At 40.7% G+C, this 14283-nt stretch overlaps 1 protein-coding gene across 1 annotated transcript in view; it reads left to right on the plus strand.

Annotated features, from left to right (window-relative positions):
- The window catches only part of LOC132658551 (phospholipid-transporting ATPase ABCA3-like), a 40605-nt gene that overhangs the window by 17351 nt on the left and 8971 nt on the right, over positions 1-14283 (plus strand). Inside the window, exons 3-4 of the mRNA XM_060405806.1 lie at positions 8511-8638; positions 12478-12598. Coding sequence (XP_060261789.1) covers positions 8511-8638; positions 12478-12598 — 249 coding nt within the window. The remainder of the gene's footprint in view (positions 1-8510; positions 8639-12477; positions 12599-14283) is intronic.

Below are 14283 nucleotides of genomic sequence, written 5' to 3' on the forward strand. Positions count from 1 at the left end.
GTTAGAGGTGACTGGAATGAGATGCGGTGAGATCAAAAGAGGAGAGAGCAAGCTAGCCAGTAGTCACTTCCTTATGTGCGCTCCATAGTCTGGACCGCTCAGAGGTATTTACGGAGTTATACAGGGAAGGGGAGAGGGAGGAAGTAGACGGAGGTGGCCAGGAGGATAAGAGAGAGGAATGAGAAGGAGAGAGACAAATCCTGCCAGTGACCAGTTCCTTAGGTGTTCTCCACCGTCTGGAACACACAGAGATTCACAGAGTTGGATAGAGAAGAGATGGGGAGGAAAGAGACAGAGGCCACCTGGTGGAGAAAAAGGAGAGTCCAAAGGAGGAGAGAGCGGTCAAGCCAGTAATCTCGCTCTCAGGTAAAATTGGGTAGTGAAGTTTGGGTTTTTAAATGTACAAAATTGACAACAAAAAGTAAAGATTAAAAATCTAGAGTAGAGGTTGGATTTTCAAAAATACAATATTAAAGAAAAGAAGCAGATGGAAAAGGAAAAAGGAAAAGAAAAGGAAAAAAAGCCACAAGAATTATTAAAAAACACCACCAACAACCACCCAAAGACTATATATGGTGTTTGCCTTAAAAAAAAAATAGAGTCTTTTTTTTTGAAAAATAATAGTAGGTTATAGGAATAAAAATTAGAGGAGAAATAGAAGACTTAAGAATTAAAAAATTAGAAAAAAAATAAAAAGGAATGATTTTTAAAATAGTAAAAATATATCTGGCCCTTCTCTGATGTTGTGGGCAGTGTGGGGTCACTTCCAAGGCTGTTTCCTCTGTTTAACTTCTTCTGTTTGCTGGTTTTTTAAGCTCACTAGTTCAGTCGTGCTGTGGGGAAGGGGGATGCTGCAAACAAATAGCACTGTCGTGTGCGCACAGTGTCTCAGCCCCGCTGGACCTGTCCCTTCTCGAGGCGCACAACCCGCTCCGGCTCTACAATGCTCAGCCGTGAACCATCTGGGGCTGGCCCTAGGCTGCATGCACCTCCCTGGTCTAAGCCACTCAGGTTCGGCACTCAGGTAGCCCTCAGAGGCACAGATTCTGTTGGGATTGCATTTTGGGCCCTTCCCGGGTCCAAGTAGCTCAGGAGTTTGGCGAGCGCAGTCACTGCGACTTGTCGCTTTTTCTGCCTCTGCTGCTCAGTTTTCTGGGTGGACTGCTGGCACCCCTTGTGAGGCAGATGGTGACTGTCCAGCACCCCCAGAAGTCTTAGCAAAGAAGCCTGCTTGCAGTTTGGTAGGTAAAGTCTCTCCAGGTCTGCAATTTCCCCTTTCCAGTCCTTACAGCTCTGGCTGCCTGTCCCCGGCGGGGGATGGTCTGCAGCCGGCTTTTCCGTTCCGTCCTTTGTTCTGTGCTCGGTCCTGGCGGTGTCTTATGTTTGAGCTATCCCACAGTCTGATTTGCTAGCCCAAGTTAGATCGTTCTGGTTGCGCGTGGGGCGTTCCTGCCCGATTCTTACAAAGCACTGCAGCCCGCGCCTCCCATGCTTCCCTGCCCTGCCTCCACTTCCCAATGGCGGATGCAGGCGTCTGTGCTGCTTTTCCGCTGGGGGAGTTACTGTTGAGCTTGTAATCTGTTGGTTTTAATTATTTATTTATTTTTCCTTCCTGTTATGTTGCCCTCTGTGTTTCCAAGGCTTGCCACAGACTCGGCAGGGAGAGTGTTTCCTGGTGTTTGGAAACCTCTCTTCTTAAAATCCCCTTCCCGGGACAGGCTTCCCTTCCCGGGACAGAGCTCCCTCCCCACCTCCTTTGTCTCCTTTTTCATCTTTTATATTTTTTCCTACCTGTTTTTGAAGATAATGGTCTGCTTTTCTGGTTGCCTGATGTCCTCTGCCAGCCTTCAGAAGTTGTTTTGTGGAGTTTGCTCAGCGTTGAAATGTTCTTTTGAGGAATTTGTGAGGGAGAAAGTGGTCTTCCCATCCTATTTCTCCGCCATCTTAGGACCACCCCCCACCCTTGTATTTCTATACAAGTTTAAGAATCAGCTTCTAACATTACATAAAAATTCTATTTGGAATTTTATTAGTGTTGCATTGGCTCTATATGTCAATTTTTACATTTTCACAATGTGGCTTTCTTTAAATCCTTGAACATGGATCAGTTCAGTTCAGTCACTCAGTCGTGTCTGACTCTTTGCGACCCCATGAATTGCAGCACGCCAGGCCTCCCTGTCCATCACCAACACCTGGAGTTCACTCAGACTCACATCCATTGAGTCAGTGATGCCATCCAGCCATCTCATCCTCTGTTGTCCCCTTCTCCTCCTGCCCCCAATCCCTCCCAGCATCAGAGTCTTTTCCAATGAGTCAACTCTTCGCATAAGGTGGCCAAAGTATTGGAGTTTCAGCTTCAGCATCATTCCCTCCAAAGAAATCCCAGGGTTGATCTCTTTCAGAATGGACTGGTTGGATCTCCTTGCAGTCTAAGGGACTTCTTCAACACCACAGTTCAAAAGCATCAATTCTTCGGCGCTCAGCTTTCTTCACAGTCCAACTCTCACTTCCATACATGACCACTGGAAAAACCATAGCCTTGACTAGACGGACCTTTGTTGGCATGGATATACATTTTTAAAAACTTATTTCTTAATATTCTATTTATGTTTCTTGATATAGAGGCTATCAAAGACTTTAATATCTTTCTTACTTTGACGTTGTTCAGTGGCTAAGTTGCCACTGACTCTTTGCAACCCCATAGACTGCAGCATGCCAGGCTTCCCTGTCCTTCACTATTTCCCCGAGTTTGCTCGAACTCCTGTCCATTGAAGTGGTGATGCCACCCAACCATATCATCCTCTGTTGTCCCCTTTTCCTCCTGCTCTCAGTCTTTCCAGTATCAGGGTCTTTTCCAGTGAATCCGCACTTCACATTAGGGGCCAAAGTATTGGAGCTTCAGCTTCAGCATCAGTCCTTCCAGTGAAAATCCAGGGTTGATTTCCTTTAGGATTGACTGGGTTTGTTCTCCTTTCAGTCCTAGGGACCCTCAAGAGTCTTTTCCAGCACCACAGTTCAAAAGCATCAATTCTTCAGCCCGCAGTCTTCTTTATGTTCCAACTCTCACATCCTTACATGATTATTGGAAAAATCATAGCTTTGACTGTGTATAGCCATTTGTCAGCAAAGTGATGTCTCTGCTTTTTAATATGCTGTGTACGTTTTTCATAGCTTTCCTTCTAAGGAGAAAGTGTCTTTTAATTTCATGACTGCAGTCACCATCCACAGTGATTTTGGAGCCCCCCCCCAAATAAAATCTATCACTGCTTAATCTTTTTCCCCACCTATTTGCCATGAAGTGATGGAACCAGATGCCAAGATCATAGTTTTTTAATGTTGAGTTTTAAGCCAGCTTTTTCACTCTCCACTTTCACCTTTCTCAGGAGGCTTTAGCTCCTCTTTGCTTTCGTCTATTAGAGTGGTATCATCTGCATATCTGAAACTGTTGGTATTTCTCCCAGCAATCTTGGTTCCAGCTTGTGATCCATCCAGCCTGGAGTTTTGCATGATGTCAGTCAGTTCATTAGGTCAGTCATGTCTGACTCTTTGCAACCCCATGCACTGCTGCACACCGGGCATCTCTATCACCAACTCCCGGAGTTTGCTCAGACTCATGTCCATGGAGTCGGTGATGCCATTCAACCAACTTGTCCTCTGTCATCCCCTTCTCCTCCTGCCTTCGATCTTTCCCAGCACCAGGGCCTTTTCCAATGAGTCAGTTCTTCTCATCAGGTGGCCAAAGTATTGGAGCTTCAGCATCAGTCCTTCCAATGAATATTCACAGTTGATTTCCTTTAGGATTGACTGCTTTGATCTCCTTGCAGTCCAAGGGACTCTCATGAGTCTTCTCCAACACCACAGTTCAAAAGCATCAATTCTTCGATGCTTAGCTTTCTTTATGGTCCAACTCTCACATCCATACATGACTACTGGAGAAACCATAGCTTTGACTAGACGAACCTTTGTTGGCAAAATAATGTCTCTGCTTTTTAATATGCTGTCTAGGTTGGTCATAGCTTTTCTTCCAAGGAGCAAGCATCTTTTAATTTCATGGCTGCAGACACCATCTGCAGTGATTTTGGAGCCCCCCAAAATAAAGTCTGCCACGTTTCCACTCTTCCCCCATCTATTTGCCATGAAGTGATGAGATCAGTTGCCATGAACTTAGTCTTTGAATGCTGAGTTTTAAGCCAACTTTTTCACTGTCCTCTTTCACCCTCATTAAGAAGCTCTTTAGTTCCTCTTCATTTTCTGCCATAAGAGTGGTGTCATCTGCAAAAATAAACTCAAAATGGATTAAAGATCTAAATGTAAGATCAGAAACTATAAAACTCCTAGAGGAGAACATAGGCAAAACACTCTCAGACATAAATCACAGCAAGATCCTCTATGATCCACCTCCCAGAATTCTGGAAATAAAAGCAAAAATAAACAAATGGGATCTAATTAAAATTAAAAGCTTCTGCACAACAAAGGAAAATATAAGCAAGGTGAAAAGACAGCCTTCGGAATGGGAGAAAATAATAGCAAATGAAGCAACTGACAAACAACTAATCTCAAAAATATACAAGCAACTTCTGCAGCTCAATTCCAGAAAAATAAACGACCCAATCAAAAAATGGGCCAAAGAATTAAATAGACATTTCTCCAAAGAAGACATATGGATGGCTAACAAACACGTGAAAAGATGCTCAACATCACTCATTATTAGAGAAATGCAAATCAAAACCACAATGAGGTACCACTTCACACCGGTCAGAATGGCTGTGATCCAAAAATCTGCAAGCAATAAATGCTGGAGAGGGTGTGGAGAAAAGGGAACCCTCCTACACTGTTGGTGGGAATGCAAACTAGCACAGCCACTATGGAGAACAGTGTGGAGATTCCTTAAAAATTTGCAAATAGAACTACCTTATGACCCAGCAATCCCACTGCTGGGCATACACACCGAGGAAACCAGAATTGGAAAGAGACACATGTACCCCAATGTTCATCGCAGCACTGTTTATAATAGCCAGGACATGGAAACAACCTAGATGTCCATCAGCAGATGAATGGATAAGAAAGCTCATATACACAATGGAGTATTACTCAGCCGTAAAAAAGAATTCATTTGAATCAGTTCTGATGAGATGGATGAAACTGGAGCCGATTATACAGAGTGAAGTAAGCCAGAAAGAAAAACACCAATACAGTATACTAACACATATATATGGAATTTAGGAAGATGGCAATGACGACCCTGTATGCAAGACAGGGAAAGAGACACAGATGTGTATAACGGGCCTTTGGACTCAGAGGGAGAGGGAGAGGGTGGGATGATTTGGGAGAATGACATTCTAACATGTATACTATCATGTAAGAATTGAATCGCCAGTCTATGTCTGACGCAGGATGCAGCATGCTTGGGGCTGGTGCATGGGGATGACCCAGAGAGATGCTATGGGGAGGGAGGTGGGAGGGGGTTCATGTTTGGGAACATATGTAAGAATTAAAGATATTTAAAAAATAATTTAAAAAAAAGAGTGGTGTCATCTGCATATCTGAAGTTATTGATATTTCTCCTGGCAATCTTGATTCCAGCTTGTGCTTCGTTGAGCCTGACATTTTGTATGATGTACTCTGCATAAGTTAAATAAACAGAGTGACATTCTATAGCCTGATTTACTGCTTTTCCAATTTTGAACCAATCTATTGTTCCATATTTGGTTCTAACTGTTTCTTCTTGACCTGCATACAGGTTTCTCAGGAGGCAGGTACGGTGGTCCAGTATTCCCACCCCTGTAAGAACTTTCCAGTTTGTTGTGATCCACACAGTCAAAGGCTTTGGTGTAGTCAATGAAGCAGAAGTAGATTTTTTTCTAGAATTCCTTTGCTTTTTCTATTATCCAGTGAATGATGGCAATTTGATCTCTGATTTCTCTTCCTTTTCTAAATCCAGCTTGTACTTCTAGAAGTTCTCTGCTCACATAATGTTGAAGCCTGGCTTGAAGGATTTTGAGCATTACCTTGCAAGCATGTAACATTAGCATTATTGTATGGTAGTTTGAGCATTCTTTGGCATTGCCTTTCTTTGGGATTGGAATGAAAACTGACCTTTTTCAATCCTGTGGCCACTGCTGAGTTTTTCAAATTTGCTGCCATATTGAGTACAGAACTTACCTGCATCATCTTTTAGAATTTGAACTAGCTTAGCTGTAATTCTATCATCTCCACTAACTTTGTTGTAGTAATTCTTCCTAAGACCCACTTGACTTCACATTTCAGGGTGTCTGACTCTTGGTGAGTGAGCATACCATTGTGGTTTTCCAGGTCATTGAGACCTTTTTTTTTTACACAGTTCTTCTGTGTATTCTTGCCAACTTTTCTCAAATCTCTTTTTCTCTTAGGCCCTTGCAATTTATGTCCTTTATTGTGCCCATCTTTGCAAGTAATATTCCTTTGTATCTCCAATTTTCTCAAAGAGACCTTTAGTCTTTCCTGTTCTGATGTTTTCCTTTATTTCTTTACATTGTTCTCTTAAGAAGGCTATCTTATTTCTCCTTGCTATATTCTGCAATGCTGCATTGAGCTACATATATATATATACATACATATATATACATACATACATACATATATATATATATATATATATATATATATTTTCTCCTCTCCTTTCATTTTTCTTCTTTTCTCAGCTATTTTTAAGACCTCCTCAGACAACCACTTTGCCTTCTTGAATTTCTTTTTGGGGATGGTTTTGATCACCACCTCATGTACAATGTTATGAACCTCCTTCCATAGTTCTTTAGGCACTCTATCTACCAGACCTAATCCCTTGAATGTATTTGTCACTTCCACTGTATAATCAATCATAAAGGATTTTATTTAGGTCATACCTGAATGGCCTAATGTTTTTCCCTACTTTCTTCAAGTTAAGCCTGAATTTTGCAGTAAAGAGCCCATGATTTGAGCCACATTCATCTCAAGATCTTGTTTTTGATGACTGTATAAATCTTCTCCATATTTGGGTGCAAAGAATATAATCAATATGATTTCAGTTTTGACCATCTCATGACGTCTATGTGCAGAGTCGTCTCTTGTGTTTTTGGAAGACAGTGTTTGCAATGACCAGTGTGTTATCTCAGAAAACTCTGTTAGCCTTTGCCCTGCTTAATTTTGTACTCTAAGGCTGAACTTGCCTGTTACCCCAGGTATCTCTTTACTTCTTACTTTGTATTCCAGTCCCCTGTGAGGGAAAGGACAGCTTTTTTTCTTGTTAGTTCTAGAACATCTTGTTGGTCTTACTAGAACTGTTTAACTTCAGCTTCTTCGGCTTTATTGGTTGGGACATAGACTTGGATTACTGTAAGGTTTAAAAGTTTGTCTTGGAAACTAACCAAGATCATTCTGTCCTTTCTGAGACTGCACCCTCTTTTGTTGACTGTGAGACCTACTCCCTTTCTTCCAAGGGATTCTTGCCCACAATTAGATATAATGATTATCTGAATCAAATTCATTGATTACTGTCCATTCTTTTTTCACTGATTTCCTAAAATGTCGATGTTCACTCTTGCCATCTCTTCCTTGACCACATCCGATTTACCTTGATTCATGGACCTAACATTCCAGGTTCCTATGCAATATTCTTTATAGCATCAGACTTACTCTCACCACTAGACACATCCACAAGTGAGAGTCATTTCCACTGTGGCCCAGCTTCTTCATTCTTTCTGGAGCCATTTCTCCACTCTTCCTCAGTAGTGTATTGGGCACCTACCAACTTGTGGGGATCATCTTCCAGTATCATTTCTTTTTGCCTTTTCATACTGTTCATGGGATTTTCAAGGCAATGAAACTGGAGTAGTTTGCCATCCCCTTCTTCAGAGGATCATGTTTTGTCAGAACTCTCCACCATGACCCATCTGTCTTGGGTGGCCATGTACAGCATGGCTCATAGCTTCATTGTACCCAAGGCTGTGATCCATGTGATCATTTTGGTTGCAGTGATTGTGGTTTTTACTTCCTATGAAAATTCTTCAGTCAGTTAAGTTACTTGTATGTGTGTGATTGTGTATGGGTGGTTTTGGGAGAATGTATTTCCAAATTTCATACAGATTCACTTGTGAATGAGAAATATAATTGATAATGTAGTTTTATTCTACAACCTAAGGTTAGTTTCTGAAATATCATAGTTCCCACAGAAATAAGTGTCATTTCTCTTCACCTTTTTTCCTTTAAATCACTAGATTTCAAAACACAATAGAAAATTCTCCTCTCCCAGTTTGCCTTAGTATACAGTTATTGTAATGGTTAAACATTCAAAATAACATATACAGTTTATAATACATAATAATTTTGTGTACCCCAGATATTCACGAGGACATCTGTGATGGCAATATTTGAGTAATAATGTTCTAAATTTTATAATACTATGACAGGATTATGGTATTTATGGTAATGATAGGAAGATAGGAATAATCATTAGACATTTTGCATTTGTATGATGCTTGTTTTTCTCTGTACAGTTCGCGGCTTTCCTTCAGAAGAAGATTTTGAAAAGTATATTAAATATGAAAATCACTCTGCTCGTGTGCTGGCTGCTATCATATTTGATTATGACTTCAAATACAGTAATGACAGATTGCCACTTAAGGTGAGAAAGTTTTATCTAAAGACTTTATATTTCAAAGCTTCAGGGTTTTAATGAAATGAAGGTAATATCATGATTTTATACACAGCAAAAGTTATAACTTGCTCAAGATAATAACTGCTGTATATAAGAGCAGGAATTTGAATCTTTTAATAGTTCCAACTTATTTTAATACCTGTGCTTTTAGTCATCACATTACGCTGATAAGAATAAAATTGTACCTTAGGGTCTTGTGGCATCCCTGGTAGCTCAGTTAGTAAAGAATCCGCCTGCAATGCAGGAGACCCCTGTTTGATACCTGAGTCTGGAAGATCTGCTGGAGAAGGGATAGGCTACCCACTCCACTATTCTTGGGCTTTTGGTGGCTCAGCTGGTAAAGAATCTGCCTGCAATGCAGGAGACCTGGGTTCTGTCCCTGGGTTGGGAAGATCCCCTGGAGGAGGACATGGCAACTCACTCCAGTATTCTGGCCTGGAGAATTCCATGGACTGTATAGTCCATGGGGTCGCAAATAGTCGGACACGACTGAGTGACGCTCACCCACTCTTAAGGTCTTGTATTCAGAAAAATGAAGTAATAGGAACTTTAGTAAGGATATTTATTTTGCCAATCAACCTGGCCAGGTAGATGTTTCCAGGCCTGAAAATTGTGGTTAAGAAAATAATAATATAGATACATAAAAAAGATGGGCAGTAATATCTGTTACCTGTTTATATATCTCTAGAATTTCAGACAGTACATACCTATATATGATATTTAAACTTTTTAATGTGTTGATTTTAAGTGTAATTCCCATTCTGACTTTGCATGTGAAGTCAAGTTTATAATAAAGTTGTTACTATGTGAACAGTAAACAAATGCAAAAGCAGCCCAGCTCATGTCTGGAACTTTTTTGGCTGTGGCAGCTTTAATTACTGGGATTGTGAGCTTTAGAAGGAGTTTCTCTGCCTTCTTGTTAGGACAATTGCCTACTAAATGCCTCTTTTTTTTTGCACTTGGTGTCATGCTTTAATATATTGTTGCTACATATCCAAAGAGGTAATTGCTTTAACTTTGAGAATTCTTGATTCTCTCTCTGGTGGCCATGGAAGCTTCTGTAACACCACTAATAGCTAATTTGCATGTCCTTTATATATTTTAAGTTTGATCTTTAAAATAAATCCAGATATGTATACACTAGCAAGGGCTTTCCACTGGCTCAGAGGTGAAGAATCTGCCTGCAATGCAGTAGTCACAGGAGTTGCAGGTTCGATCCCTGGGTGGGGAAGATCCCTTGCAGGAGGACATGACAACCCACTCCAGTATTCTTACCTGGAGAATTCCATGGACAGAGGAGTCTGGTGGACTACAGTTCATTGGGCCACAAAGAGTCAGACACAACTGAAGCTAATTAGCATGCATGCATACACTGGCAGATTCCAACAGGAAAGGCTTCTTTCTTTTGAATAAATTACTTAATTTCTCTTCTAAGTCTCTGGAAAATCCCATGGACAGAGGAGCCTGGTAGGCTGCAGTCTATGGGGTCGCTAGGAGTTGGACACGACTGAGCAACATCACTTTTACTTTTCACTTTCATGCATTGGAGAAGGAAATGGCAACCCACTCGTGTTCTTGCCTGGAGAATCCTGCCGTCTCTGGGGTCACAAAGATTTGGACACGACTGAGGTGACTTACCAGCAGCAGCAGCAGCAACAGTTCTTAGGCTTTAGCCAGGTTGCATCAGAATTAGGACACCTGCAGCCACTGAAGAAGACTCTCATAACGTTGCTCAAGGTGGAGTGTTTTGAACTTGGTAACTTGGTGTGTCTCTTTACCAGAGAGAGATGTTCTATGTAGGGTTGACACAAATGATCAAGCTATAGTATCTGTGCATAGAGCCAGATCCAGCATTTAAGAGGCAAGTATTTGCCAGGAGAAGGGAAGAAACTCACTTTATTCTTTTCATATATGTCTACTTTGTGCTAATTACTGCCTGAAAAAAAAAATGCTTGTTCTTATATAACTTCATTGGTATATGTGGACCCCTTGGCCCAAATATCAAGAAACTTTGGTACAGTTGCAAACTTCACTTTTGTTGTTGATTCTCTGTGTCTACCATTTGAAATGTATTCCTGAAACTTTTTCCCCCAGGTTATTTTCCCAGATACCTGTTCTCTTTTTCTACACTTTACCAAACAAAATTTCTTATCTCTGCTTTCTGACTTCATGGATAATGTAGACCTACTATACTTTCCTTCTTTCTTCAACCTGTGGCTCTTATGTAGCTGAACTTTATATGTTAGCTGAATTTCCCAGGCAAGACTTAATCTATCCACATGGACACCCCAACAATTCATTAAGAACACAGAAAAGATCAGGTTGCTCTGCTATGTTAAAGACATCGGGGTGCTCCATTGACTACAGAAGTTTCTTTGCGCAGGATACAAGGCCATCAGTGACCTCTTTCTGAATACCCTTCCAGCCCCATTTTTGTCTCTTCTTTCTTTGAAATTTAAGTTGTAGCAATACTGAACCAGTAGCAGTTCTTTGCATGTACTATGTTGTCTCTTGCTCCTCTGCCTTTGGTCACATTATCCTCTTTGGGGGAGGAAATGTGTTCTTTAGAGGTCCCTCATTTTCTTTGGATAGTTGTCATTCATTCTAGGAAACTCTTGTTGTAAGTGCAAAGTGTCCTCTTCCCTCCTCTGTGCTCCTTTAACACTTTTTGAGTTCTCTGAGATCAAGGATTGTGTACTAAGATATTTAAGCATGCTGTAGCTAGTTAAAACTCTGTTTATAAATGACTGAATTATGTGAATTTTTACTTAGACATAGTGCAGGTGCCTGTTCCTTCTCACTTTCTCTGTTCTGCTCCCTTGATCATTGGTGACAGAAATCTTTCGTCTTGTTAAGCTACTCAGATTCTACCATAATTTACACTTTTAGCTTACTTATCTCTTCAGACAGTGATAATTATTTTTTCATTTAATACTTAAAATAGGCAACATTCAACATTTAAATGTTATCATTCCTTCTCTTCTTCATCTGGGTTTTTCCTTATGTGTCATTCATTATTTTGAAGAGGGAGTTATATTTTTGCCCTACCATATTTGACTAACATGATGGGGAATGAAATAATAGAACTTTCTGAATTTTCACCAGTTGTTGCTGCTGTTTAGTCGCTAAGTGGTGACCGACTTTTTAAGACCCCATGGACTATAGCCCACAAGGTTCCTCTGTCTATGGGATTTCCCAGGCAAGAATACTGGAGTGAGTTGCAACTTCTTTCTCCAGGGGATCTCCCAACCCAGGGATCATACCCACATTTCCTACGTTAGCAGGTGAATTCTTTACCACTGAGCTACCAGGGAAGACACCAGAGAAGTTGTTGTTTAATCACTGAGTCATGTCCAACTCTTTGTGACCCCATGGACGGTAGCCTGCCAGACTTCTCTGTCTGTGGGATTTCCCAGACAAGAATACTGAAGTGGGTTGTCATTTCTTTCTCCCACCAGGGAAGTAGGCAGGTTAGTTCTCTGTGTAGAAAATTCATTCATAATGATCAAAGAAGGTACCACTACTGTGTCTTTGAAACTCAAAGGCAAAATGCCATGGAGATAAAAGAGGAAACATGTAAATTTAGTCAATTTTAAATTATGAGTGTGATTATAGGATGTGAGTCCTGCTACTTGTTCCCTGTTGACAATGATACTGTCGTTTCTCCTCATTTAGAACTCTGAGTTGCTCACTTGTCCTCAAAACACAACTTTTAACTTTGTATTTTATGTACCTTTCATGGCTAGTATTTGCTTTTTGATGTTTATTGGCTTAAAATATTTGTTTTCTATTATTGTTCATTCTAGGTAAAATATCGTCTGCGTTACCATTCTGAAAAAAATACTCCATGGTTTACAGAACTTCTCTTTCCAGTAAATCCCTCTGTAGGACCCAGGAACCCTACCTCTGCAGAAGGGGGAAGTCCTGGTGAGCATATCCTTAAGCACACTTAATTATTATTTTGGTTGTCCAATCTGGCAGTCATTTAACATTTTTTTCAACATGTGAGAAATGTGTTTGTTTGTGAATTGTGACAGTAAGTTTTTTAAATTTAGTTTTGATGGTAAAACAAGCATATAGAAAACTTTATATGTTTGGACAACTCAACAGTGGCCATAGGACTGGAAAAGCTCAGTTTTCATTCCAATCCCAAAGAAAGGCAATGCCAAAGAATGCTCAAACTCCTGCACAATTGCCCTCATGTCACACACTAGTAAAATAATGCTGAAAATTCTCCAAGCCAGGCTTCAACAGTACGTGAACCATGAAATTCCAGAAGTTCAAGCTGGATTTAGAAAAGGTAGAGGAACCAGAGATCAAACTGCCAACATCTGTTGGATCATTGAAAAAGCAAGAGAGTTCCAGAAAAACAGCTACTTTATTGACTATGCCAAAGCCTTTGACTGTGTGGATCACAACAAACTCTGGAAAATTCTTAAAGAGATGAGAATACCAGACCACTTTACCTGCCTCTTGAAAAGCCTGTATGCAAGTCAGGAAGCAACAGCTAGAACTGGACATGGAACAACAAACTGGTTCCAAATTGGGAAAGGAGTACATCAAGGCTGTATATTGGCACTGTGCTTATTTAACTTATATGCAGAGTACATCATGAGAAACATTGGGCTGGAAGAAGCACAAGCTGGAATCAAGATTGCTGGGAGAAATATCAATAACCTCAGATAGGCAGATGACACAACCCTTATGGTAGAAAGTGAAGAACTAAAGAGCCTCTTGATGAAAGTGAAAGAGGAGAGTGGAAAAAGTTGGCTTAAAACTCAATATTCAGAAAACTAAGATCATAGCATCCAGTCCCATCACTTCATGGCAAATATATGGGGAAACAGTGAAAACCAGTGACAGACTTTATTTTCTTGCGCTCCAAAATCACTGCAGATGGTGACTGCAGCCATGAAATTAAAAGATGCTTACTCCTTAGAAGAAAAGCTATGATCAACCTAGACAGCATATTAAAAAGTAGAGACATTACTTTGCCAACAAAGGTTTGTCTAGTTAAAGCTATGGTTTTTCCAGTAGTCATGTATGGATGTGAGAGTTGGACTATAAAGAAAGCTGAGCATCAAAGTATTGATGCTTTTGAACTGTGGTGCTGGAGAAGACTCTTGAGAGTCGCTTGGACTGCAGAGATCAAACCAGTTCATCGTAAAGGAAATCAGTCCTGAATATGCATTGGAAGGATTGATGCTGAAGCTTAAGCTCCAATACTTTGGCCACCTGATGGGAAAAACTGACTCATTTGAAATGACCCTTATGCTGGGAAAGATTGAAGGCGGGAAGCGAAGGGGAGGACAGAGGATGAGATGTTTGGATGGCATCACTGACTCAATGGACATGAGTTTGAGTGAACTCTGGGAGTTGGTGATGGACAGGAAGGCCTGGCATGCTGCAGCCCATGGGGTCGCAAAGAGTCGGACATGACTGAGCGACTGAACTGAACTGAACTGATACACTTGGAAAGTATCTTTGTATTACCTTCGATCATTTCCTGAACTTTTATCAATGTATATCCATGCATTTATTTAGTCTGTTTTGGTAAATGTTGGCTCTGCTGACATAGACACGTCTTCATTTATTAAAACTATTTGCGTGTT

The sequence above is a fragment of the Ovis aries genome, chromosome 24, assembly GCF_016772045.2.
Source record: "Ovis aries strain OAR_USU_Benz2616 breed Rambouillet chromosome 24, ARS-UI_Ramb_v3.0, whole genome shotgun sequence".
Classification (NCBI taxonomy): Eukaryota; Metazoa; Chordata; class Mammalia; order Artiodactyla; family Bovidae; genus Ovis; species Ovis aries.